Consider the following 20,334-nt stretch of genomic DNA (forward strand, 5'->3'; position numbering starts at 1 on the left):
GAAGAGGTGGCAAGAATACACAGAAGAACTGTACAAAAAAAATCTTCATGACCCGGATAATCATGATGATGTGATCACGCATCTAGAGCCAGACATCCTGGAATGTGAAGTCAAGTGGGCCTTAGAAAGCATCATTATGAACAAAGCTAGTGGAGGTGATGGAATTCCAGTTGAGCTATTTCAAATCCTGAAAGATGATGCTGTGAGAGTGATGCACTCAATATGCCAGCAAATTTGGAAAACTCAGCAGTGGCCACAGGACTAGAAAAGGTCAGTCTTCATTCCAATCCCAAACAAAGGCAATGTCAATGAATACTCAAACTACCGCACAATTGCATTCATCTCACATGCTAGTAAAGTAATGCTCAAAATTCTCCACGCCAGGCTTCAGCAATATGTGAACCATGAACTTCCAGATGTTCAAGGTGGTTTTAGAAAAGGCACAGGAACCAGAGATCAAATTGCCAACATCTGCTGGATCATGGAAAAAGCAAGAAAATTCCAGAAAAACATCTATTTCTGTTTTATTGACTCTGCCAAAGCCTTTGACTGTGTGGATCACAATCAACTGTGGAAAATTCTGAAAGAGATGGGAATACCAGACCACCTGACCTGCCTCTTGAGAAATCTGTATGCAGGTCAGGAAGCAACAGTTAGTACTGGACATGGAACAACAGACTGGTTCCAAATAGGAAAAGGAGTAAGTTAAGACTGTATATTGTCACCCTGCTTATTTAACTGATATGCAGAGTACATCATGAGAAACGCTGGACTGGAAGAAACACAAGCTGGAATCAAGATTGCCGGGAGAAATATCAATAACCTCAGATATGCAGATGACACCACCCTTATGGCAGAAAGTAAAGAGGAGCTAAAAATCCTCTTGATGAAAGTGAAAGTGGAGAGTGAAAAAGTTGACTTAGAGCTCAATATTCAGAAAACAAAGATCATGGCATCTGGTCCCATCACTTCATGGGAAATAGATGGGGAAACAGTGGAAACAGTGTCAGACTTTATTTATTATGGGCTCCAAAATCACTTTAGATGGTGACTGCAGCCATGAAATTAAAAGACGCTTACTCCTTGGAAGAAAAGTTATGACCAACCTAGATAGCATATTCAAAAGCAGAGACATTACTTTGCCAACTAAGGTCTGTCTAGTCAAGGCTATGGCTTTTCCAGTAGTCATGTATGTATGTGACAGTTGGACTGTGAAGAAGGCTGAGTGCCGAAGAATTGATGCTTTTGAACTATGGTGTTGGAGAAGACTCTTGAGAGTCCCTTGGACTGCAAGGAGATCCAACCAGTCCATTCTGAAGGAGATCAGCCCTGGGATTTCTTTGGAAGGAATGATGCTAAAGCTGAAACTCCAGTACTTTGGCCACCTCATGCGAAGAGTTGACTCATTGGAAAAGACTCTGATGCTGGGAGGGACTGGGGGCAGAAGGAGAAGGGGACGACCAAGGATGAGATGGCTGGATGGCATCACTGACTCGATGGATGTGAATCTAAGTGAAATCTGGGAGTTGGTGATGGACAGGGAGGTCTGGCATGCTGCGATTCATGGGGTTGCAAAGAGTCGGACACGACTGAGCAACTGAACTGAACTGAAAGAACCTAGATTATTCCTGTCAAATAAAACCTGGGTTTGAAACCCACCCCAGCATCTAGAGGGGCAGCAGATACTGCACCCCCACCCCCACAGCCCACTTGTCTCTGCCCATAGGGAGGGCCTCTGCTTGATAAATACAGATTAAATAACTTGAGGATATATGAACAGGATCTCTCTTGGAAGTAACAGAGAAATTTAATTTTAAGGAAATTTCTCCATAAAAACTGCTGCTAAGTCACTTCAGTGGTGTCTGACTCTGTGGGAACCCATAGACAGCAGCCCACCAGGCTCTGCCGTTCTTGGGATTCTCCAGGCAAGAGTGCTGGAGTGAGTTGCCATTTCCTTCTCCAATGCATGAAAGTGAAAAGTGAAAGTGAAGCCCCTCAGTCGTGTCCGACTCTTAACAACCCCATGGACTGCAGCCTACCAGGCTCCTCCATCCATGGGATTTTCCAGGCAAGAGTACTGGAGTGGGGTGCCATTGCCTTCTCCACCATAAAACCTAGGTCCTATTTATCAAAACATCTTTTTGTGCTCACTTTCCCACTTCAGTACTGCTTCCTGAGGAAGCCTCCCTGAGAGAAATTCCCATTGGTTCTCACAGCACTCATGCCTCTACTTCTAAACCATCAAGTCCTGGGCACCCCCAGGCTGGAGTCTTTGCGGGGCTCCTGCCAAAGATGTCTAGGACCGGAGCTGGGCCAGGGATGTGCCTGACAGCCTCCCACTCCTTATCAGGCACTTCTTGCCAGAGAGTTCACACTCTTTATTCCTCACCCTGGACCTGGTCAGGAGATTATGTACAGGTCTGCTGACCCAACACCTATTGACAGGACTTGCAAGACCTCTCAAGGTGCCAATGACGGAGCACAGACTAGAGCCCAGATTGCTAGATCCCCAAACCAATGCAGTGGAGGTGGGAAAGGGAGTGTTTACCTGACTGACCTGCCCTAAGGAGGCAGAAGTCTCAGCTCAGGACCCCAGAAGACACTATAGAATCGTGGAGTTCTACGAGAGTGGGGAAAACTCCCAGGCTCAGTCCTAGACACATTTCCAGAGCAGCCAGCTCCTAGGGGAGTAGTCGGGAGGAACCCTTCTCTACATGAATCATGGAAGACAGCGTTCATGCCACCATTTACTAAACGATGAGTCACAGCTCATCAGTGTCCCCGAAGAAGTTCTCAGAGGGCTAAGGAGGCTGAAGGTCCTTTGGGAACCTGCAAGCATTCTCAGACTTGCCTCAACCACCCTGCTTGCAGACCCCTCCTGTAGTCACTACTTTATCACTGGATCTCAGAGCTGTCTATTTTCTACCTCCCCACTACTCTTGAGAGTCCCCTTGGACTGCAAAGAGATCAAACCAGTCAATCCTAAAGGAAATCAACCCTGAACATTCATTAGAAGGACTGATGCTGAAGCTCCAGTATTTTGGACACTTGACATGAAGAGCCGACTCACTGGAAAAGACCTGATGTGCTGGGAAAGATTGAGGGCAAGAGGAGAAGGGGGTGACAGAGGATGAGATGGTTGGATGGCATCAGCGACTCAATGGACATGAGTTTGAGCAAACTCCAGGAGATAGAGTGAAGGACAGGGAAGCCTGGTGTGCTGCAGTCCATGGGGTCGCAAAGAATCGAACATGACTTCGTGACTAAGCAACAACACTTTGCCTTTCCCCTCTGTGTTTGGACAGAAAGAAGAGGGCCTCTTCTCATCTCTCTTTTTGGAGAAGGAGTAATGTAGGGGAATACTAGGCCCTGCATACAGTAAGACAACAGCCTCACTCACCTGATCCTTGTGGGGGAGGATATATTTCACAAAAGTATCTTTCACAAATAATTAAAGTACCAGCACATTCTTCCTTAGATCCTTTTTCGTAATAATCCGCTGATGTTTTTTATGATATAAATTGTTGTGATATACGATGATGTGTCACCGCCCTCAAGGTCTGCTGAGGTTGGATAAGATTAGGGTTTTCCCCCAGAGAGATTTCCTCTTTCGGGGTGTGTGCATGCTGTCTCTCAGTCACGTCTGACTCTTTGCAGCCCCATGGACTGTAACCCATCAGATTCCTGTATCCATGGACTTTTCCAGACAAGATTACTGGAACATGTTGCCATTTCTTCCTCCAGGGGATCTTCCCAACCCAGATCAAACCTGCATCTCTTGCATCTCCTGCAAAGGCAGGCAGACTCTTTACCACTGTGCCACCTGAGAAGCCCAGGCTAAAATGATTAGGCTCAAGATTATTTTTATGATTTCTCATTTCCTTCTTTGTTATCATTTCTTGCTGTGAACAGGCTGCCTTCCTATAGCATACCTTCCTCACTCTTTTCCAGTGTGGCCATGTAATCTAGATACCTGAGTTTGTTAGAAATGTGTGTAAAACAAGAGTTAAAAGGCTCTGAAGAGGGCCTTGGGGGCTCCAGTGGGTAACATGCATGAGCTTCTGAGCTCACTCTGTGTGCCAGTCACTTGAGCTACTTAAAGCACCCAGCTCTACTTGACTCTGCTCTACGCTGCCAGGCAGCAGGATTGAGGGAGGTATGGCTATAAAGGGGGCTTAGGAACCATTTCAACAATGATAAAACTCTGACTCTCAGAAGGAGGATACTTTCCAGCTACACCCAAAAGTCCTTCTCTTTTGAGAAACTAGGAGGGCTGGTCAGATAATCTTTCTTTGAGACACCTCCTATGAAATAAATACATGGACAAAACTAACAATCCATGGTTCTCAGGGAAGCTTAAACAGCAAATGAAGATTAAATATTAGATAACAGGAAAAAATGTACCAGCATCATAATTTATGTTGCCATTTACTGAAAATGTAGGATGTGCCAGGCACTGTTCTAAGAGCTTTACAAGGAGTTCTTTCCACAAGCATTTTAAGGTAGGTATTATTATAATCCCCATTTTAGAAATGAGGAAATTTGCCCAATATCATGTATCAATTAAGTGATGGAATGGGATTTGAACCCAGGTCTGCAGACTGAATCTAAGCTTTCAATCACTTTCATTTAAATTCATACTTCCTGGTCCCTCAATATCAGCAGCATTCACCAGGGTGTGCTGTTTCCCATCCTTAGAGGTCCCACCTCTACCATTTTGGACTATTTGGGTGCACTCTAAGGTCAGTGAAAGACACAGGAGTCTGTGACTCTCCCCTCAACCCAGAATCAAATTGAGATGAGACAGTTTGATAGGAGTTAGGATCAACTTGACCCATTTGGGGAATCAGGTAAAATCTGGGGAGATTAAGCAAAGAAAGGGGAAGCCAGCTCTCCGTCCTCCTTGCCAGATGGCAGGTGTGTGGGCTGCATTTATGTAATCAGTGCCTGTTCATCCCAGCTGTGGTTTCTCACGCAGAGTTATATGAATACTGCAGGGCTTCACACACTATCTGGAGATCTAATTATTAGTTTCATAAACCCAGCAGAGTGCCAGCTGCAGAAAGCAGCCTGGATGGCAAGGGAGGAGGGACACGAGTGCTGAGTCAGGCTGGGTTGTTACTAAATGTCACATTCAGCACCTGCACCATGGGCTGAGCATGCCAGACACCAAGGCAGGATGCCAAGCCCGAACGCCCTGTAGGAAGTTTGCTCTTAGGTGGCACGTCTCTTTCAGGAGCCAGCTCTCCAGGCCTTTCCTGGAAGGAAAGTCTCTGGGCTATTGATGAGAACCACCACTTCCCCCCACACCCCAAATAAGAATGGCAGAGCCCAGCGTCCTTGCCAGGTACCTACAGCAGAAGTTCCTGCCAGTTGGCCATCTTATCTTTTTTCTCTGTAACCCAGAGGCCCTTGGCATTGCTCCCAACTGTGATTCCAGAATGTTGCTCCTTCAGGAACCGGGCTACTGCTGTCCCAGAGCCCCCACTCACCTTGGCGAAGGTCCGGAAGCCCTGGAGGATGGGTCTGTAGCCTGTACAGCGGCATAAGTTTCCTGTGGGCCAAGGAAAAACCTGCAATGTCAGCACTGGCCCCACGGCAGCTAAGGGGTTTGTGGCTTTGCTCCCAGCGCAGTTAAATGCTCTCTTTATATATTGTATTTTCTTTACTTGGAATGATCCTCCTTTTACTTGTACCCCTGACTTCCAAACATCTATCACTTCTTCCAGGAAGCCTTCCTAGAATGCTTAGACTGAATCAAGTGCCCCCCTAAGTCCTCCCATGGTGGCTCCTAGTCAAAGTTTCATCAGTGAGCTTATCAAACTACATTATAAACTCTCTTCCCCTTCAGAACATGGACTCCTTGAGGAGAGGGACTGTCTTCCATTCCTGTGTCGTTGTACCCTGTCTAGTGCCTGGCCTATGACGGGACTTCATATAACTGACTGGAATAAAGGATGCACTGAAAGAAACTGAACGGATGGCAAGCCTTCTCTATTCAATTCAGAGGAAGAGATAGCGGGTCCAGCCACCTGGGCCCATTCACAGAAGGCAAAGTGGGGAGCCAGTTCCTGTCCAAGACTCAGAACCAGGGCCTCCTTCTTCATACACAGCCTTTGCCCCATGGAACCCTGCTCTGGGGAAGCTGCCAGGGCAGATGCCATGTCACTGGCTTCTGTGCAGTTTCCCAGATGATCTCCTCCCACGCCAGGCACTCAAGGTCACCCTTCCCAGCACAGAGTTGGGTCAGGAAGGCAGCGCAGGAAGATGGACACTAAGGCAGGAGAGCCCAGAGGGTCTTCCAACCAACCAAGTGTTCTTCAAAGTAAGAAAGGGCCATTTCCCAGTAAATCTTAGCTACCATGATGGGGCAGCCCGAGCCCTTCCCTCGAGTGCCTGGAACTCCTAGTTCACTCCTGGCTTCCACTCTGCCTCTGCCCTGCCCTCCTCAGAAACCCACTTGCCCCTTTGCCTCCTGGGCCCTGCACAAAGCCCATACCTTGGAAAGCATCCTCGATTTCTTCAACAGTGGGCTCGGGCTGATTCCGAAGCAGTGTGTACATGCTCATGACGATGCCGGGGGTGCAGAAGCCACACTGAGAGCCGTGACTTTTGGCGATTCTCTCCTAAAAGGGGCAGATGACATAGACACCTGTGTTGGCAGAACCCCTGCCAGGCTCCCTACGTGACTCAACTGAAGACAGCCCACGTTGACAGTCTGCACTGCCCAAAGTCAAATCCGAGTGTCCCCACTCACCAGCTGTGACCGCGGCCAGGCTACCAAGCCTCCCTAAACCTTGTCCGTTTGTTTAGCACTACCCTAGCACTTATCTCCAGAGCTGTGCTGAGAATTCAGTGAGATCATTCATGTAAAATGCTTGGCCATCATACCTGCACACAGTAGGGAGTCAGCCAATGGCAGTTATTAATAGGACACCCCCCTCTAAGAACAGCGACAATTAAAACCACTCTCTTCACTAAAGACAGAGGAGGAAGATTTAAGAGATTTAAGGGATGTGTGTAAGATTGCACATGGGGAAAGCAAGAATTGTGTTAGGTTCTCTCAACTACACTACCCCACAATCCAAAATCAACCAAATGAATGCATTTTATTCCAAATTAGAACGCCTCTGTATTCTTAAGTGAAGGCAATTCTTGAAGTCCAATGGATGGAGACTTAAGAATTGGGGAATGTGTGCTATAGAATTCACTAAAAGCATTGAACGTCACAGAATTTTCATTCAGACCTGCCAGATCTTTATTACAACGAAATTCTCCTCATCTACATTATTTTTTAATCTGTTGGGAATCTCTCTTGGAATGTATGTCAAGTAAAATTGCTAGAATGTTGTATCACCAGTACTTAGCACAGATAGTCATTCATTTGAGAAGTATTTACCGAGAATCTATTCTGTGCCAGGCATAGTATATCCCCTGGGGATGGAGCTTGTAGAAGAGAGATGAAGTCCCTGGTCTCACGAAGCTCACATCCTTATGGGGGAAATACTGAGAAAAACAAAGAAGAAAATTTGAGGTGGAGTTTGGTACTATATAGAGAATTAGTACAAGATGACATGACTCAGAGTGACTGACTAGTGGCTATTTGGAGTGGTCAGAAGAGCCATTCTGATAAAGCGACCTTTAAGGTGAACTTGATTTGGAACAAGGAAGTGAGTTACCCAGGCAGAAGGAACAGTGAGTAAAAGGGCTCTGAGCACAGACAGTGTGAAAATCTGCTGAAAGGCCGGGGCAGGTGGAACCCTGGGACAAGAGATGTCAGCTGGGGGAACAGGAAGCAGCCAGAGCCTGCAGCTCTCCACAGCCAGGTTGGGGATCCTGACTGTGATTCTGCGTGTGATGATGGGAAGCTTTTTAAAGGGGAATTTCAGCAGGACTTGATACGATTGAATTTGTGTTTTTAAAGACTCACTCTAGCTGTTGAATAGAGAATGGCTGTGGGGACAAGAGAAGACACAGGGGATCGTGACATTGACGTGGCCTAGGCAGGAAGGAAAGTGACTTGGACCAAACAGTAGTAGGGGAGACAGAGAAACAAATGAAGATTTCATCGTAAAGTCTGGAGGCAGAGTAGCTGTTACTTCTGGACAGACTGGGTGTGGGGAACGCAAACATCACAGGGGACTCCTAGATTTTGGTCGTGAGCAATTGGGTGGATGCTTTGCCATTGACTCAGACAGAGGAAGACCAGAGGAGAACGAAGCTGGGGCGAAATAGAGTTTTTGTTAAGTTTGAGATCAGACATCCAACCAGTGATTCAAGCAGGCAGCTGGAAATCGGAGTCGGATCTCTGAGGAGAGATCGAACCTGAAGATACGGAGATGGCCTTAAACTCATGTCGGGAGAGTATGAAGGTGGAGAAGGGACTGGGCCCAGGCCAGAGCCCAGGGCACTGCAGCGATTAGGGACTGAGCTGAGGAGGAGCTGCACACGGTTCTAGCATGGAGGGAGAGGGGGAATGTGGTGTCATAGAATCCCAGAGGAAAACAAACGGACAAGGGAAAGCGGAATCTAAGCTTATCTGGAGCCAAAGGAAGTGCATCGGAAATAAGGCTCTGTACCACTGGAAAGGGAGGGCTTTCCCCTGATTCTAGGGATGTGATCCCTGTGTTTAAATAGTTCCTTCTTTCTTCTGTCTAGTTGTTTCAAAGTAAATTACAAGCCCTCATTAACCCTCTCACACCTGCTGCAAGTTGGACAAGTTTAGTAACCTGCCACTTTCCTGCCTAGGAAGCGAAGCCACACAGGTGACGTAATACCACCTCATCCCACTCTGACCCCACATGACTGGTCCAAGATGCTCCATCTGGGAGTATAGTTAGCCTGCTCAACTGGCAGCCCTGGCTCCAGGATTCATGTCAGGGACCCAAGGAAGGCAAGATCCGAATGATATGGTACAGGGAATACTAAGAAGAGGGTCTGGCTCAGACACCTTCTGTGATTACACCCTCCCAAAGACCTCCCGCCTCAGTGTAACATGAGCACTGGGAACAGCAGCCTTTCCTCCCACTGTGCTCTGCTCCCGTATGGGCCCTCTTCCACCTAGTCTACGAACATCCTTTCTCACTCCACAGAACCCTGACTACTGCCCACTCTTGGCCAAAGAGTTCCCAATCTCAACCCATCATCAGGTGCCTGATACCATCAGGGAGAAAACCTTGGTCAGACACCCATGTGTCTCTGACCTAGCCCTTGCTAACCACCATTTTAACAAGCTTGTGTCTGGGTGATCTGTGGGTGGGAGGTGAGAGGTGCAATGGAATTCCTGTGGGAGGGAAGAGGGAGTAGGTGGGCTTTTGATCAAAGGCACACAGCATTTGGAATCTTCAATCCGAGAAGGCAGGGGCTTCCTAAGCACACTTGGGCACAGAGAGGAAGGTCCTCTGCCCCTCCTCACCCCAGCTCTGGTACAGCTAGACCTCCAGCCACCGGATTGAGTTGATCTCTTGATTCCCACGGGGCCATGCAATGGAGGGAGCTTCAGGCTCGGGTGTCTCCTCTTTCCACCTCACAGCTAGCCCCTGACCTCCACAAGGAGTTGAGGGGGCTGGCCAGCCAGAATGCCTCCTTGGCTCAGGCTGCAATCCTCATCCCAACAATCCAGAGCAGCCTTGGTAGAGCTTCTGGTTACCTGCACAGGATGCAGCCTCGTCTTGGTGCTTCCAATTCCTTCCACAGTCGTCACAGCCACGTGGTGCAAGGAGCAGATGGGAGCCAGGCAGGCATTGGCAGAAAAGTGGCTGGAACCCCAGATTAAGGTCATCCCATCGACCATTTAAGCCATCAGAGCAGACCCGAGTGCAGGGTCTGGGAGATTCATGATGCTTGTGTCACTTCTCCTCACCCTACGTTATGTTCTGTTTTCCACAGGTATCCTCATCTCTCCACCCAGGCCAGGGCCCGAGCCCCTCCAGTGTCCTGTGGGGTCGCGCTGGTGCACCCTAGGCCTTTGGGCTGGAGCATGGAAGCCAGGGGCACTTTCAGCTGCCTCTTACTCAGGTAGATCCTGGAGGCCTCTGGGAGGTCCCAAGTCTAATGCGTCCCTTTTTCTCTATGTGCTTAGTTGCTCAGTCACATGATCCCATGGACTGTAACCCGCCAGGCTCCTCTGTCTATGGGGATTCTCCAGGCAAGAACACTGGAGTGGGCTGACATGCCCTTCTCTAGGGAATATTCCTAACCCAGGGATCGACCCCAAGTCTCCTGCACTGCAGGCAGATTCTTTACTGTCTGAGCCACCAGGGAAGCCTAAGAATACTAGATTGGGTAGCCTATCCCTTTTCCAGGGGATCTTCCCAATCCAGGAATCAAACGGCATTGCAGGAAGACCCTTTACCAGCTGAGCTACTAGGGAAGCCCTTAGCCACTTCAATTTCAGGACCTCCTGTCACTTTTGCTTCTCTGCTTTCACTCACCTCCACTTCTCCCATTCATCTATGCAGAGAGGGAGGCAAAAGTCCCCAGGTGAACAGCCCTTAGAGCTTCCCCACCTCCATCCTTTTACTCGTCTCTCACTCACTCATGCAACCAACATCAGTTACTGAAGACCAACCTTATACCAGGCACCCTGCTGAGGGCTGAGGAAATAAAGGTGAATCAGACAAAACCTCTGTCCTTTAATAGCTTGCGTTCAACTCAGGAAAGCAGAAACCAGTGTGAAAATGCAGTTTAAATATCTTATGGTAAGGGTTGCAGGAGGGCTGTGCACATGGCGCCAAAGAACCAGCACAAAGGGCCCCTAACCCAATCTTAGCAGGTCAAGGAAGACTTCCTGCAGGAGGTGATATTTTGCCTGGTCGCCTCATGGGCTGCCGTCTATGGGGTCGCACATGGTCGGACACGACTGAAGCGGCTTAGCAGCAGCAGCAGCAGCAGCAGCAAGGTGTTAATAAGAGTTAGTCAGGTAGAGAAGTCCTTGAAAAAAGAACATTCAAGGTGGGAAACAGCTTGTGCAGAGACCAAGAAATGAGTGTACATGGAGCATTGGTAGTTCATAACTGTTTCTGCATGAGCGTAGTGCTGGACCCATGGAGAGAAAGAAAACTGGAGAGGAAAGGTGGGGCAAATTGAAAGACCTCACATGTTTAGCAAAAAAATTGGACTTAGACTGGGGGCAATGGAGGCCTATTGAAGGATTTCATGGGATGTGAAGTGAGTCTGAATTTTAGAAAGCTCATTTTATCAGCAGTGGAGAATCTTGTCCATATTTAAAAGCCAGGAAGATGCTCCCTAAGACAACATTCTATTATATCCCTGGTCATGATCAAAGCCTATTCAGGAACACAGGGCTTTACCCACATGTGTGCATACACACACATAGACACACACATGCACATAGATACACACAGACACACTGTCACTCAAAATCCGACCCCTGCATCCTAGTTCGCAAAGGCAACCAGCCAGCAAGCAAAGGATACATGATCTTGTCTTGGAGACGATCATACTTGGAGAGCATCACTGTACAAGCCCCACAGCCCCCTTCTCCACAGCCCAGCTTGGTTCCTCTCAGCCCCACTGGAAGGTCAAGGGTTAAGGAATATGAACTCAAAGAAAAAAGTCTTTGTTGGGCTGCTGGGAAATGCCTGGGCTGAGCTGCAAGTGAAGAGCCATCCATCCACACACAGGCTCAGGGCCCTCAGCCCGGGAGGCAGCAGGCCCAAACAGCCTCCCACTCAGAGAGGCTGCCCTGCAACCCGGGGAGGCAGGGATGGGGCCAGCTCCACTTGCAGAGGAGGAAAGGCCCTGGCACCCATGTGTCATCCCCTGGGACTGGAGCTCCACTGCTCTCTAGACCTGGAGCTCCACTGCTCTCTAGACCTGGAGATCTTCTTGGGATCACAGTCTTCTAGGTGTGGTCTTAACAGGCCCCCAAACTGGTGGGCTCACTGGGCAGGTGAATCAGGTGCCTCAAAGATGGAGCATGTGGGGCAATCCTCATCACCCCAGCTGGGCATGCAACGAAGCCACTCAGGCCAGTATGGGACTTGCTGAGTTCAGCTTCCCTCATTCCCTCGCCAAACTTCTTGGACTGATGAAGGCTGGGGACCAAAATTAGAGCTGCATTAAGGGCTTCTGAATATTCATCCCATAAGATATGTGAAAGGAAATTAAAATGAGGATATTTGGGGGGTCAAAAGCCAATATTGAAGACATCTCTTACGTCCTGGGAGAAATTAAGACTCTGATACTTTTTGAAGTTTGAAAAGTGCCTAGCTAATAGGCTGCCTTGGAGAACAGCAATTATGGTGGCCTCTTTCCCATGGGACACACAAGCTCCCCTGCTGCTTCTCCCTCAGGCCCCCAGGCCTCCAAGCCCCAAGCCCTTCAGCTTCCTGCTGAAGATGGAGAGAGCTGAGTATCTTATCTCCCGGTTATTTCCCTAATTTTAAGATAAAGTTAATAACTAACAACGATATACAGCATCTTCTACTTGGAAAGCATTCATACCCATGTTTGATGTTCACCATACTTTGGTTAGTGGGTAGGGCAGGAACTGCTATACGAAACAGTGAAATGAAAGAAAGAAAGAAAGGAGGGAGGGAGAAAGAAAGAAAGCAGGAAAGAAAGGCTGGAGGGAGGGAAGGGAGGAAAGAAGGAGGAAAGACTGAGACCCAAGATGTAATGTGAGCCCTGCAAAGTAACAGTCAGTTACTTTGAGTGTTAGGGCCCAAACACAGTCCTCTGATTCTGGATTTGGAGCCTCCTCCTTCACCATGCTGCTGCCTCTTTTAAGGTACAGCTGAAGAGGGCTCTCTAGATATAGAGTTTTCCTTTCACTAGTCTGGACCTATGAGATCAGCAGTTGAGATCACTCTAGGGGCTCATGAGGATGAAAGGAAGCAGCCCAAAGTAGTCTAGAGTCTTCTGCTAGCCTGGGGATCTTTCTGGCAGCCAAGATAGAAGTCAAGGTTAGAGTCTTCTCTCTTGCCTGGAGCTCTGACAAATAAACTCTCAACACAGGCAGCAACAAGCCACAAGGACTTCATATTTACATGAAGCCATCTTTCACGGTTGGATTTTATTTGAGATTTGGCATTTAAACCAACCAACGGTATGACCAGAAACTTCTGAGCCTGCTGGGTCTTCACAGCCTTATTAGAAAACTAAAATTGACGCCAACAATCTAAGAATGAGCGTCTCTTCCCAGGCTGCCTAGGTAGATGGGCTGGAAATGGAGTTTCGTGCAGTTCCCTGATCCTACTGAGTGACTCTGCCTCTACAAAAACTCCATGTGCTGCAGACCTGCCCCCTTCAGGTTAAAAATCCAGGACAAAGTACACTAGAGCCAGTCACTCTCTGATAGGAGGTGAAAGAACAAGAGGGAAGGCCATGGATTCCAGGCTCGCTTCTGTGGGTGTTGAGACGCCTTTTTGCTTTTGTTCCAAAATACATCACTGGAAAGAGCCATGAGACATCGCCACCTCTGGGAGCCACAGAGGTCAGGGTGGGCATCACTTTACAGGAGACCCCTGGAAAGTGTCCAGTGGTGGGTGGGAGGTTCAGACCGTGGCGCTGGGCTTCAGTCCAGCTCTCCCAGCATGTGTGCAGAAAGCGTGAGGTGGGGAAGGCAGGTGCCTGAACACTCCCAGCCTCACTTCCTCCTCTGTCAAAGGGATCGCTGTGGAGTCAGGGAGACGGCCTGCGTAAATCTCCTGCACTCTGCCTGTGCGTGGTCAGAGCCCATTAGATGTAAGCCCCTGTTGTCTTTACTGTTGTTTTTGTTCCAGGGTCTCAGAATCCTTTCCTACTATGAAAGAACAAAAGGGATGCGGGATCTTACAGAAGCCCTCCCCACACTGGGGGTGGAGCAACACCCCACCCCCCAGGAGTCCCCGAGCCCATGCTTCCCAGCACCTGCCCTTCCCGTGGGATGGTGCCTCTACATGATTCCCACCTCAGGCATCCCTCCCCCAGATTACTCCCTGCTCTGACTTTCCCTTTCCCTCCACAGAGCTTGAAAGCCTTCATGGGAAGCGCATTCCTGCATTAACAAAGGTCTGCTGAGGCAGGCCCCCACCCAACACCCATTCTTCCTGGTGGGGAGGGGAAAGGCTATGAAGCCGGTCAGGGCTAAAGAGGGCCTTTTGGAGCTGTTTGTTTTATAGGCCCAGGATTAAATCTCAGCGTTACTTGGAGTCTTAAATGCAAGAGACCTTGAAGAATATCAAGGACAATATTCTTACTTGGCAGCTGAGAATTTCAGACCCACAGAGTTCAAATGACTTCCCAGGGTCAGACAGCTGCCAAGTGACAGAGTTGTGGCTAAAATGCAGAGATCCAAAGTGCTCTTTTCTCTGTACTCCATGGCCTCCAGACCAGTTACTAGCAAATGGCCCAGGGCACAGAGAATGAGTTTCCAGTGGCCCCTCTCCCTCATCCCCACTCCAAAGTCAGGATACACTTTCTTCTCAGGTAGGCCAAAAGGGTTGTTTCTGGATCTGCATTTTTCTCCACCACCTATAAAAACAAACACACAAAAAAACCTATATCAAACACGTACTTAGCCATTGTCTCACCCAAGAATTTGCAGAGTTAATGGAGGTGTGTTAAACATATCATGAAAATGAAGGTACTTTTCTTGACCATTCCATAAGATGAACATATTATCTGCAAGCCAAATTGTGTGTAAGCTGACACCCTGCAATTCTAAAATTCTACATTCATGCTCAGCTCTGGACCCACGACAGCATGTAGGTGTGGCACCTGCCATGTTGGGCTGATCAAGGCAAAGTCCCCTTTAAGATAAGCATGTCATTTCATTTCCAGCTGCTGGATAACACCTGTGTACACCGGGGACAGACCTCTGGCTTTGCCTCCTGGAGAGTAGACTCTTAGGCAGTAGATGGCCAGTCAGACGGCCTGTGATTATAGCAGAGTATTGTCTGAGTTGGGTTATCACAATCAACAACACTAACACAGGTTAGAAATGGAGGAGAAGTCTCAAACCAAAGGCCCATGAACAGAATGTTCAATAAGATAGAAAAAACTTGTCTTACAAAGTGCAGTGCCGGGTCCTGAGGGAAATCATCGAGGGAAATCTGTAAAAATCTGTTTCAGTCTCCTCGTGCATCATCAAGCACAATAGGGTTTGGATGATTGGGGTGATTAAGGGGAGAGCACGTGTCATGAGGGGCTTTCCAGGTGGCACTAGTGGTAGAGAACCTGCCTGCTAATGCAGGAGACATAAGAGATGTGGGTTCGATCCCTGGGTCAGGAAGATCCCCTGGAGGAGGGCATGGCAACCCACTCCAGTATTCTTGCCTGGAGAATCCCATGGACAGAGGAGTCTGGCCTGCTACAGCTCATAGGGTCACAAAGAGTCAGACACGACTGAAGCGACTTGGCATACATACACACACACACAGATGTGTGATAGGAGTTTCTTTAGAGAAACCTGTCCTAGAGGTCCCACATGTTTCTGAATTATGAGGAGAAGGTATCTGAAATTAAATGACACTTCCTCCTTGGAAGAAAAGCTATGATAAACCTAGACAAAGTATTGAAAAGCAGAGACATCACTTTGCCGACAAAGGTCTGTACAGTCAAAGCTATGGTTTTTTCCAATAGTCACTTATAAATGTGAGAGTGGGACCATAAAGGGGCTGAGTGCCAAAGAATTGATGCTTTTGAACTGTGGTGTTGGAGAAGACTCTTGAGAGTCCCTTGGACAGCAAGGAGATCAAACCAGTCAAGTCTAAAGGAAACCAACCCTGAATAGTCACTGGCAGGACTGATGCTGAAGCTGAAGCTCCGATACTTTGGCCACCTGATACAAAGTGCCAACTCATTGGAAAAGACCCTGATGCTGGGAAAGATTGAGGGCATGAGGAGAAGTGGGCAACAGAAGATGAGACAATGGTTGGCTGACATCATCCACTCAATGGACATGAACTTGAGCAAACTCTGGGACATAGTGGCGAACAGGGGAGCCTAGCACGCTGCAGTCCATAAGGTCACAAAGAGACAGAGATGAGTTAGTGACTGAACAATGACAACAACCGAAACAGACTTGAGAACTAAGTGCAAGGCATGATCCTGGGTCCTGCGGTTGTGGAGAGAGAGCTATAAATTACATTTTTAGGAAAATTGGAGTAATGCTGCATAAAGTCTATAGATTAGGTAACAATGATATAGTAACACTAGATTTCCTGATTTTTATAAATAGATTGTGGTTATGTAAGAATACCCTTATTCTTAGTTTAAGGGAGAAAGAAGTATGATATCTGAAATTTATCCTCAATGGTTCATAAAGAAAATTTTATACTTTATATGTTCATTCCAATTAATTACATATTTAAATATATAAAATTATGTACTTATAGATCTATGTATCTATGTACCTATATATCATTTTGTTGGCATTCATTTAGCAAGCATTTCTTTGTATTCTTCTTGCAACTTCCTTATAAGTTTTACTTTTTTTTTAAGTTTAACTTTTAAAGTTCAAAGTTTGAAAAATAAATTTCTTTAGTAGAGGATTTCTCAGGGTTTTGATATCCATCCATTCATCCTTTCCACATCAATTGGGCACCTACTATGTGCCAACAAAATGGTCTAAGAATATCTAAGAAGAGCATCTTGTGGGGATACTTGTCTTTGAAATACACTTTGGAATATGGTAATTTACCTGATCACAATCTATTTTGCCAGCCTGTTCATTAGCTCCCAAATGGTAAATGCCTGATCTTGGAGATTGTGTTCCTCTCATGCCTGTGTGTCCCACAGGCTCAGGCCTGGGAGGAGCTTGTAAATGTTGATGACAAGGTGGGTAGGTGGGTAAGTGACTGAGTGTTAACTTATGACTGACTGCTACTTCTTGTGGGCGTCACTCCTGGACACTTTCAGCTGTACCCTCCATGCAGAATTTTCTAGACTTTTGCAGGGGTCAACATCTTCACTAAGCAGAGAGGGACTGTTTGAATAACAAGAATCCAGCGCCCACCCCCCCCACCCCGACCCCAACCGCCCCACTGCCAGGAACAGAGAGGCAGACATACAGAATGGACAGCAGAGAGGCAGACCCAGAGAACGGACGTGTGGACACAGCGGAGGAAGGAGAGGATGGGACAGATTGAGACAGCAACACTGACATGTATGCTCTACCGTGTGTGGGGTGGACAGCTGGTGGGAAGCAGATGTTAGCACAGGGAGCTCAGCTCAGTGCTCTATAACAACCTAGAGGGGTGGGATGGCGGTTGGGAGAGAGGCTCAAGAAGGATGGGATATATGTATACTTATAGCTGATTCACGTTGTCATACAGCAGAAACCAACACAACATTGTAAAGCAATTATCTTCCTATTAAAAATACATTAAAAAAAAAAAAAAAAGGAATCCAACCAAAAGCATGGTCACTACAGTGATTCCAAAATACTGGGCAACTCTTTCCCTTTGACTCTGACTTCAAATCAGAGGAAGTGGAAGCCATAGTCACCAAGGCCTGTCACCACCACAGAAGGCTCTGGAGGTATTTGATCATTTGTATCTTACACCCTCTCCAGGATCACAGCGAGTGAAGACAAGAGGTCTGAAAGAGGAACAGGAGGAAGTGCATATTTAAGAGTGAGTCAGCAAGTTCCATCAGCTTCTTTGGTAACCTCCTTGCACAATGTCTGGTAAAGAAAGATCTAGAACATCTTGGGAATAGAATTGGGAAGAAACAGATGCCTCTATTTGACTGGGAATTCCTTGGTTGGTCCAGTTCTTACAGCACTGTTTTCACCTCATCACTCCTCACCTTGCCTCACCACCTTTCCAGTAGATTCATAAAAGTCTATGTTTACAAAATTAAATGCGCCAATATTCATCACAGAAACTGGAGGTAGTCGAAGTTTCAAGAGATGGTAGGGTTTGATGCAATAATACCATCTAAAAAATTTTCAATTGCTTTCCTAAGGTGAAAATAAAATACACAGGGAAACAACTTTCAACAAACCAGACTGACCTTGAAATGCTGCTTTCTAGATTTGGTGCATCACAGCAACCATGCCCAAAGAATCTTGCACTGTCACACATGAATTGATGGCTTCATAAACCATCAAACCTTTGAGTTAAATCACTGAATCCAGCTGCTCATCCATTACAAAAATCACTTAGAAAAATGCCACGGAAGATCCCTCTGTGTAAGTAATATGTGAAGAAGACCTATTCAGCAACTGTTTCTTAAATCTCTCCAATGTAACTGCTGCGTGTGACAGCATTGTTGGAATTCTTGGCTGCAGAAATCTTACAACCACCAACGTGGAAGCTTTGCCCTACCTCTTAGTTTGCTATCAGAGGCCAACCCTGAAAGGAAGTGAACACAGAGAAACCACTCTGCACCCAAAAGAGCACGGGTGACCTCCTTCCCCAGGGCCACCTGCTGATACCACTGAAACTGAATCTGACCACCTTGGAAGCCCCTTACATTGCAACAGCTCACAGCATTCCCCTGGTAGTCACCCAGACACACCCTGACAATTTAAGCACTAGTTGCATTTTAATTCTTGAAAACTGCCTCCAAAGTTGCCTAGCTTCTCAACTTAAAATTGCCAATATTGTGAAACAAAATTGCTCTGACTCCTGGGTTTGGCCTTCACTCATAAAATCCACATGGCCATTCACAATGTGCAACCACAGCTACCCTTTTACTGTCCATTTCATTCACAATCAGCAGCTGAAGCGAGCACCTCAGCACTGGTGGAGGGAGGGCAAGTGGACGACAACGGAGACAATGTGATGTGTTTACAGCTCTCTCCAACTGCTTTAAAATTTGCAAAAATTCTTACCCTTCTGGTGCTGCAAGGACTGGTACCCATGTCATAAGACCCTTCTCTGCCCCATTCCATCCCCACTTTTCCTAGGTCCCTATGCACACCAGTGAAGTTGATCCAAGTGGGCAATTTTTATCAAAGTAGAAGGTTTGTAATATTTATACATATTACCAAGAGTGAGGTGGGGGGACCCATGCCCTTTAGGAAACAAGCATTGTGACTTGCCACAAGATATCAGTATATGTCCTCACGCAAGTTAGCTGTTACATTGATATGGATGAAATTTCAGAATCAAAGCTGTGTACACGTTATACCCTGAGATAAGCAAGAAAACACATTCCTGTTCCTTTTCTCAGTAAAGAGAGCAACAAAAGCTTTAGGATACATTTGATTAAACACCGAAATAGAGGTGGAGTGAGTGACCTCCAATCTCACTGAGAACCCTGTCCACCTTTCTCAGCTTGGTGCCAGCATCTCTACAGGCTGGGAGTGCGGGGGAGGGGAGTGCTCACATATACTCCTCCTCTCTCGTCCCTCCCCATCACTCCTCTGCCCCATGAAGATCTTGACTGGGTTCTAGACCCGAGAAGGTCTTTTCTCCCCAATGATACCCCCAATTCAGGAATAGCTTTGAAGGAACAGAAAGAGAGAAGGTGAACAAGTGAGTGAGAACCAAAAATAGAGAGGACAAACATTCTTCCCAGGGATCAGGGAAACCAGAGGAAAAGTCAGCTTCTGCTTACCTTTTTGCCATTCACAAAGAAAACCAATTCATCTGCTGTCATTGTGAACAGGTTGGGGATCCCCGAACTCCAGGTACCTCACGCCCAAGAGGCACTGCCAGTTATCACTGCCCTGCAACTTGACAAATACACCTCCCCCCAAAAAGAAATGAAGTCAGCCAATGGGAGGGACCAAGCTTAGAGCTTTGGGGCACAGAGAGTTCTTGGCACAAGCCACCAGTTTACATAATCAAGGAAAATGCAAACAACCATACACAGCAAATCACACCCCCAACAATTGTGTCCAAGAGCACAGAGGAAGACACGGTGGATACAGCCTTGGTGCTGGACAGCCGTGTGTCTTAGGCATCACCCTCATGGAACCTGCTTCATCCCCCTACTTGAAGACAGAGAAGGGGGAGGGGCCGTGGTCTCCGTCAGTCATGGCAATAGAGGTGAGTCACATCCTCCAAGTCCACACTTGGCATCTCGCCATTTAGTTACAGAGACCCAGACTCAGCACTTAACAGGCAGGACTCGTTCTCCCAGAGCCTGGAAGAGTCTGGAGTCACCAGAGGCAGAGTCCAGTGCTTCAGATGCAAACTCTGGCATTTGACCCCAGCAGGTCTCTTCCCACTTCCAGAACTCATTGATTTTCATCTGTAAATGTGCAAATGAATGACATCAAGAGCAAAAGGCTGGGGGATAGATGATGTATTTGGGAAGTGCTTCGTAAATTGGCAAACAACCTAACTTTTTTTTCTGTTGCAAATGTATTCTCAACAGCACAATAAAAATAATCCTCATAACCATTTTTGAGGTTTCCCTTTTGTTTCTCTC

The 20,334-nt window shown here is 47.2% G+C and overlaps 1 protein-coding gene across 4 annotated transcripts in view; it reads right to left on the reverse strand.

Moving 5' to 3' along the window:
• XDH (xanthine dehydrogenase) overlaps positions 1-19,907 on the reverse strand; it is a 62,030-nt gene extending 42,123 nt beyond the window's left edge. For all 4 annotated transcript variants that reach the window (XM_040224576.1, XM_040224574.1, XM_040224575.1 and 1 more), the window contains exons 1-6: positions 19,516-19,907; positions 14,421-14,478; positions 11,439-11,535; positions 9,650-9,758; positions 6,500-6,626; positions 5,493-5,554 (exon numbers count right to left, since the gene is read on the reverse strand). In XM_040224576.1, coding sequence (XP_040080510.1) covers positions 5,493-5,554; positions 6,500-6,626; positions 9,650-9,758; positions 11,439-11,535; positions 14,421-14,478; positions 19,516-19,557 — 495 coding nt within the window. In that variant the 5' untranslated portion in view covers positions 19,558-19,907. The remainder of the gene's footprint in view (positions 1-5,492; positions 5,555-6,499; positions 6,627-9,649; positions 9,759-11,438; positions 11,536-14,420; positions 14,479-19,515) is intronic.
• Between the last annotated feature and the right edge of the window lie 427 nt (positions 19,908-20,334).

Source organism: Oryx dammah, unplaced genomic scaffold (genome assembly GCF_014754425.2).
Source record: "Oryx dammah isolate SB20612 unplaced genomic scaffold, SCBI_Odam_1.1 HiC_scaffold_25, whole genome shotgun sequence".
NCBI classification, from domain to species: Eukaryota; Metazoa; Chordata; class Mammalia; order Artiodactyla; family Bovidae; genus Oryx; species Oryx dammah.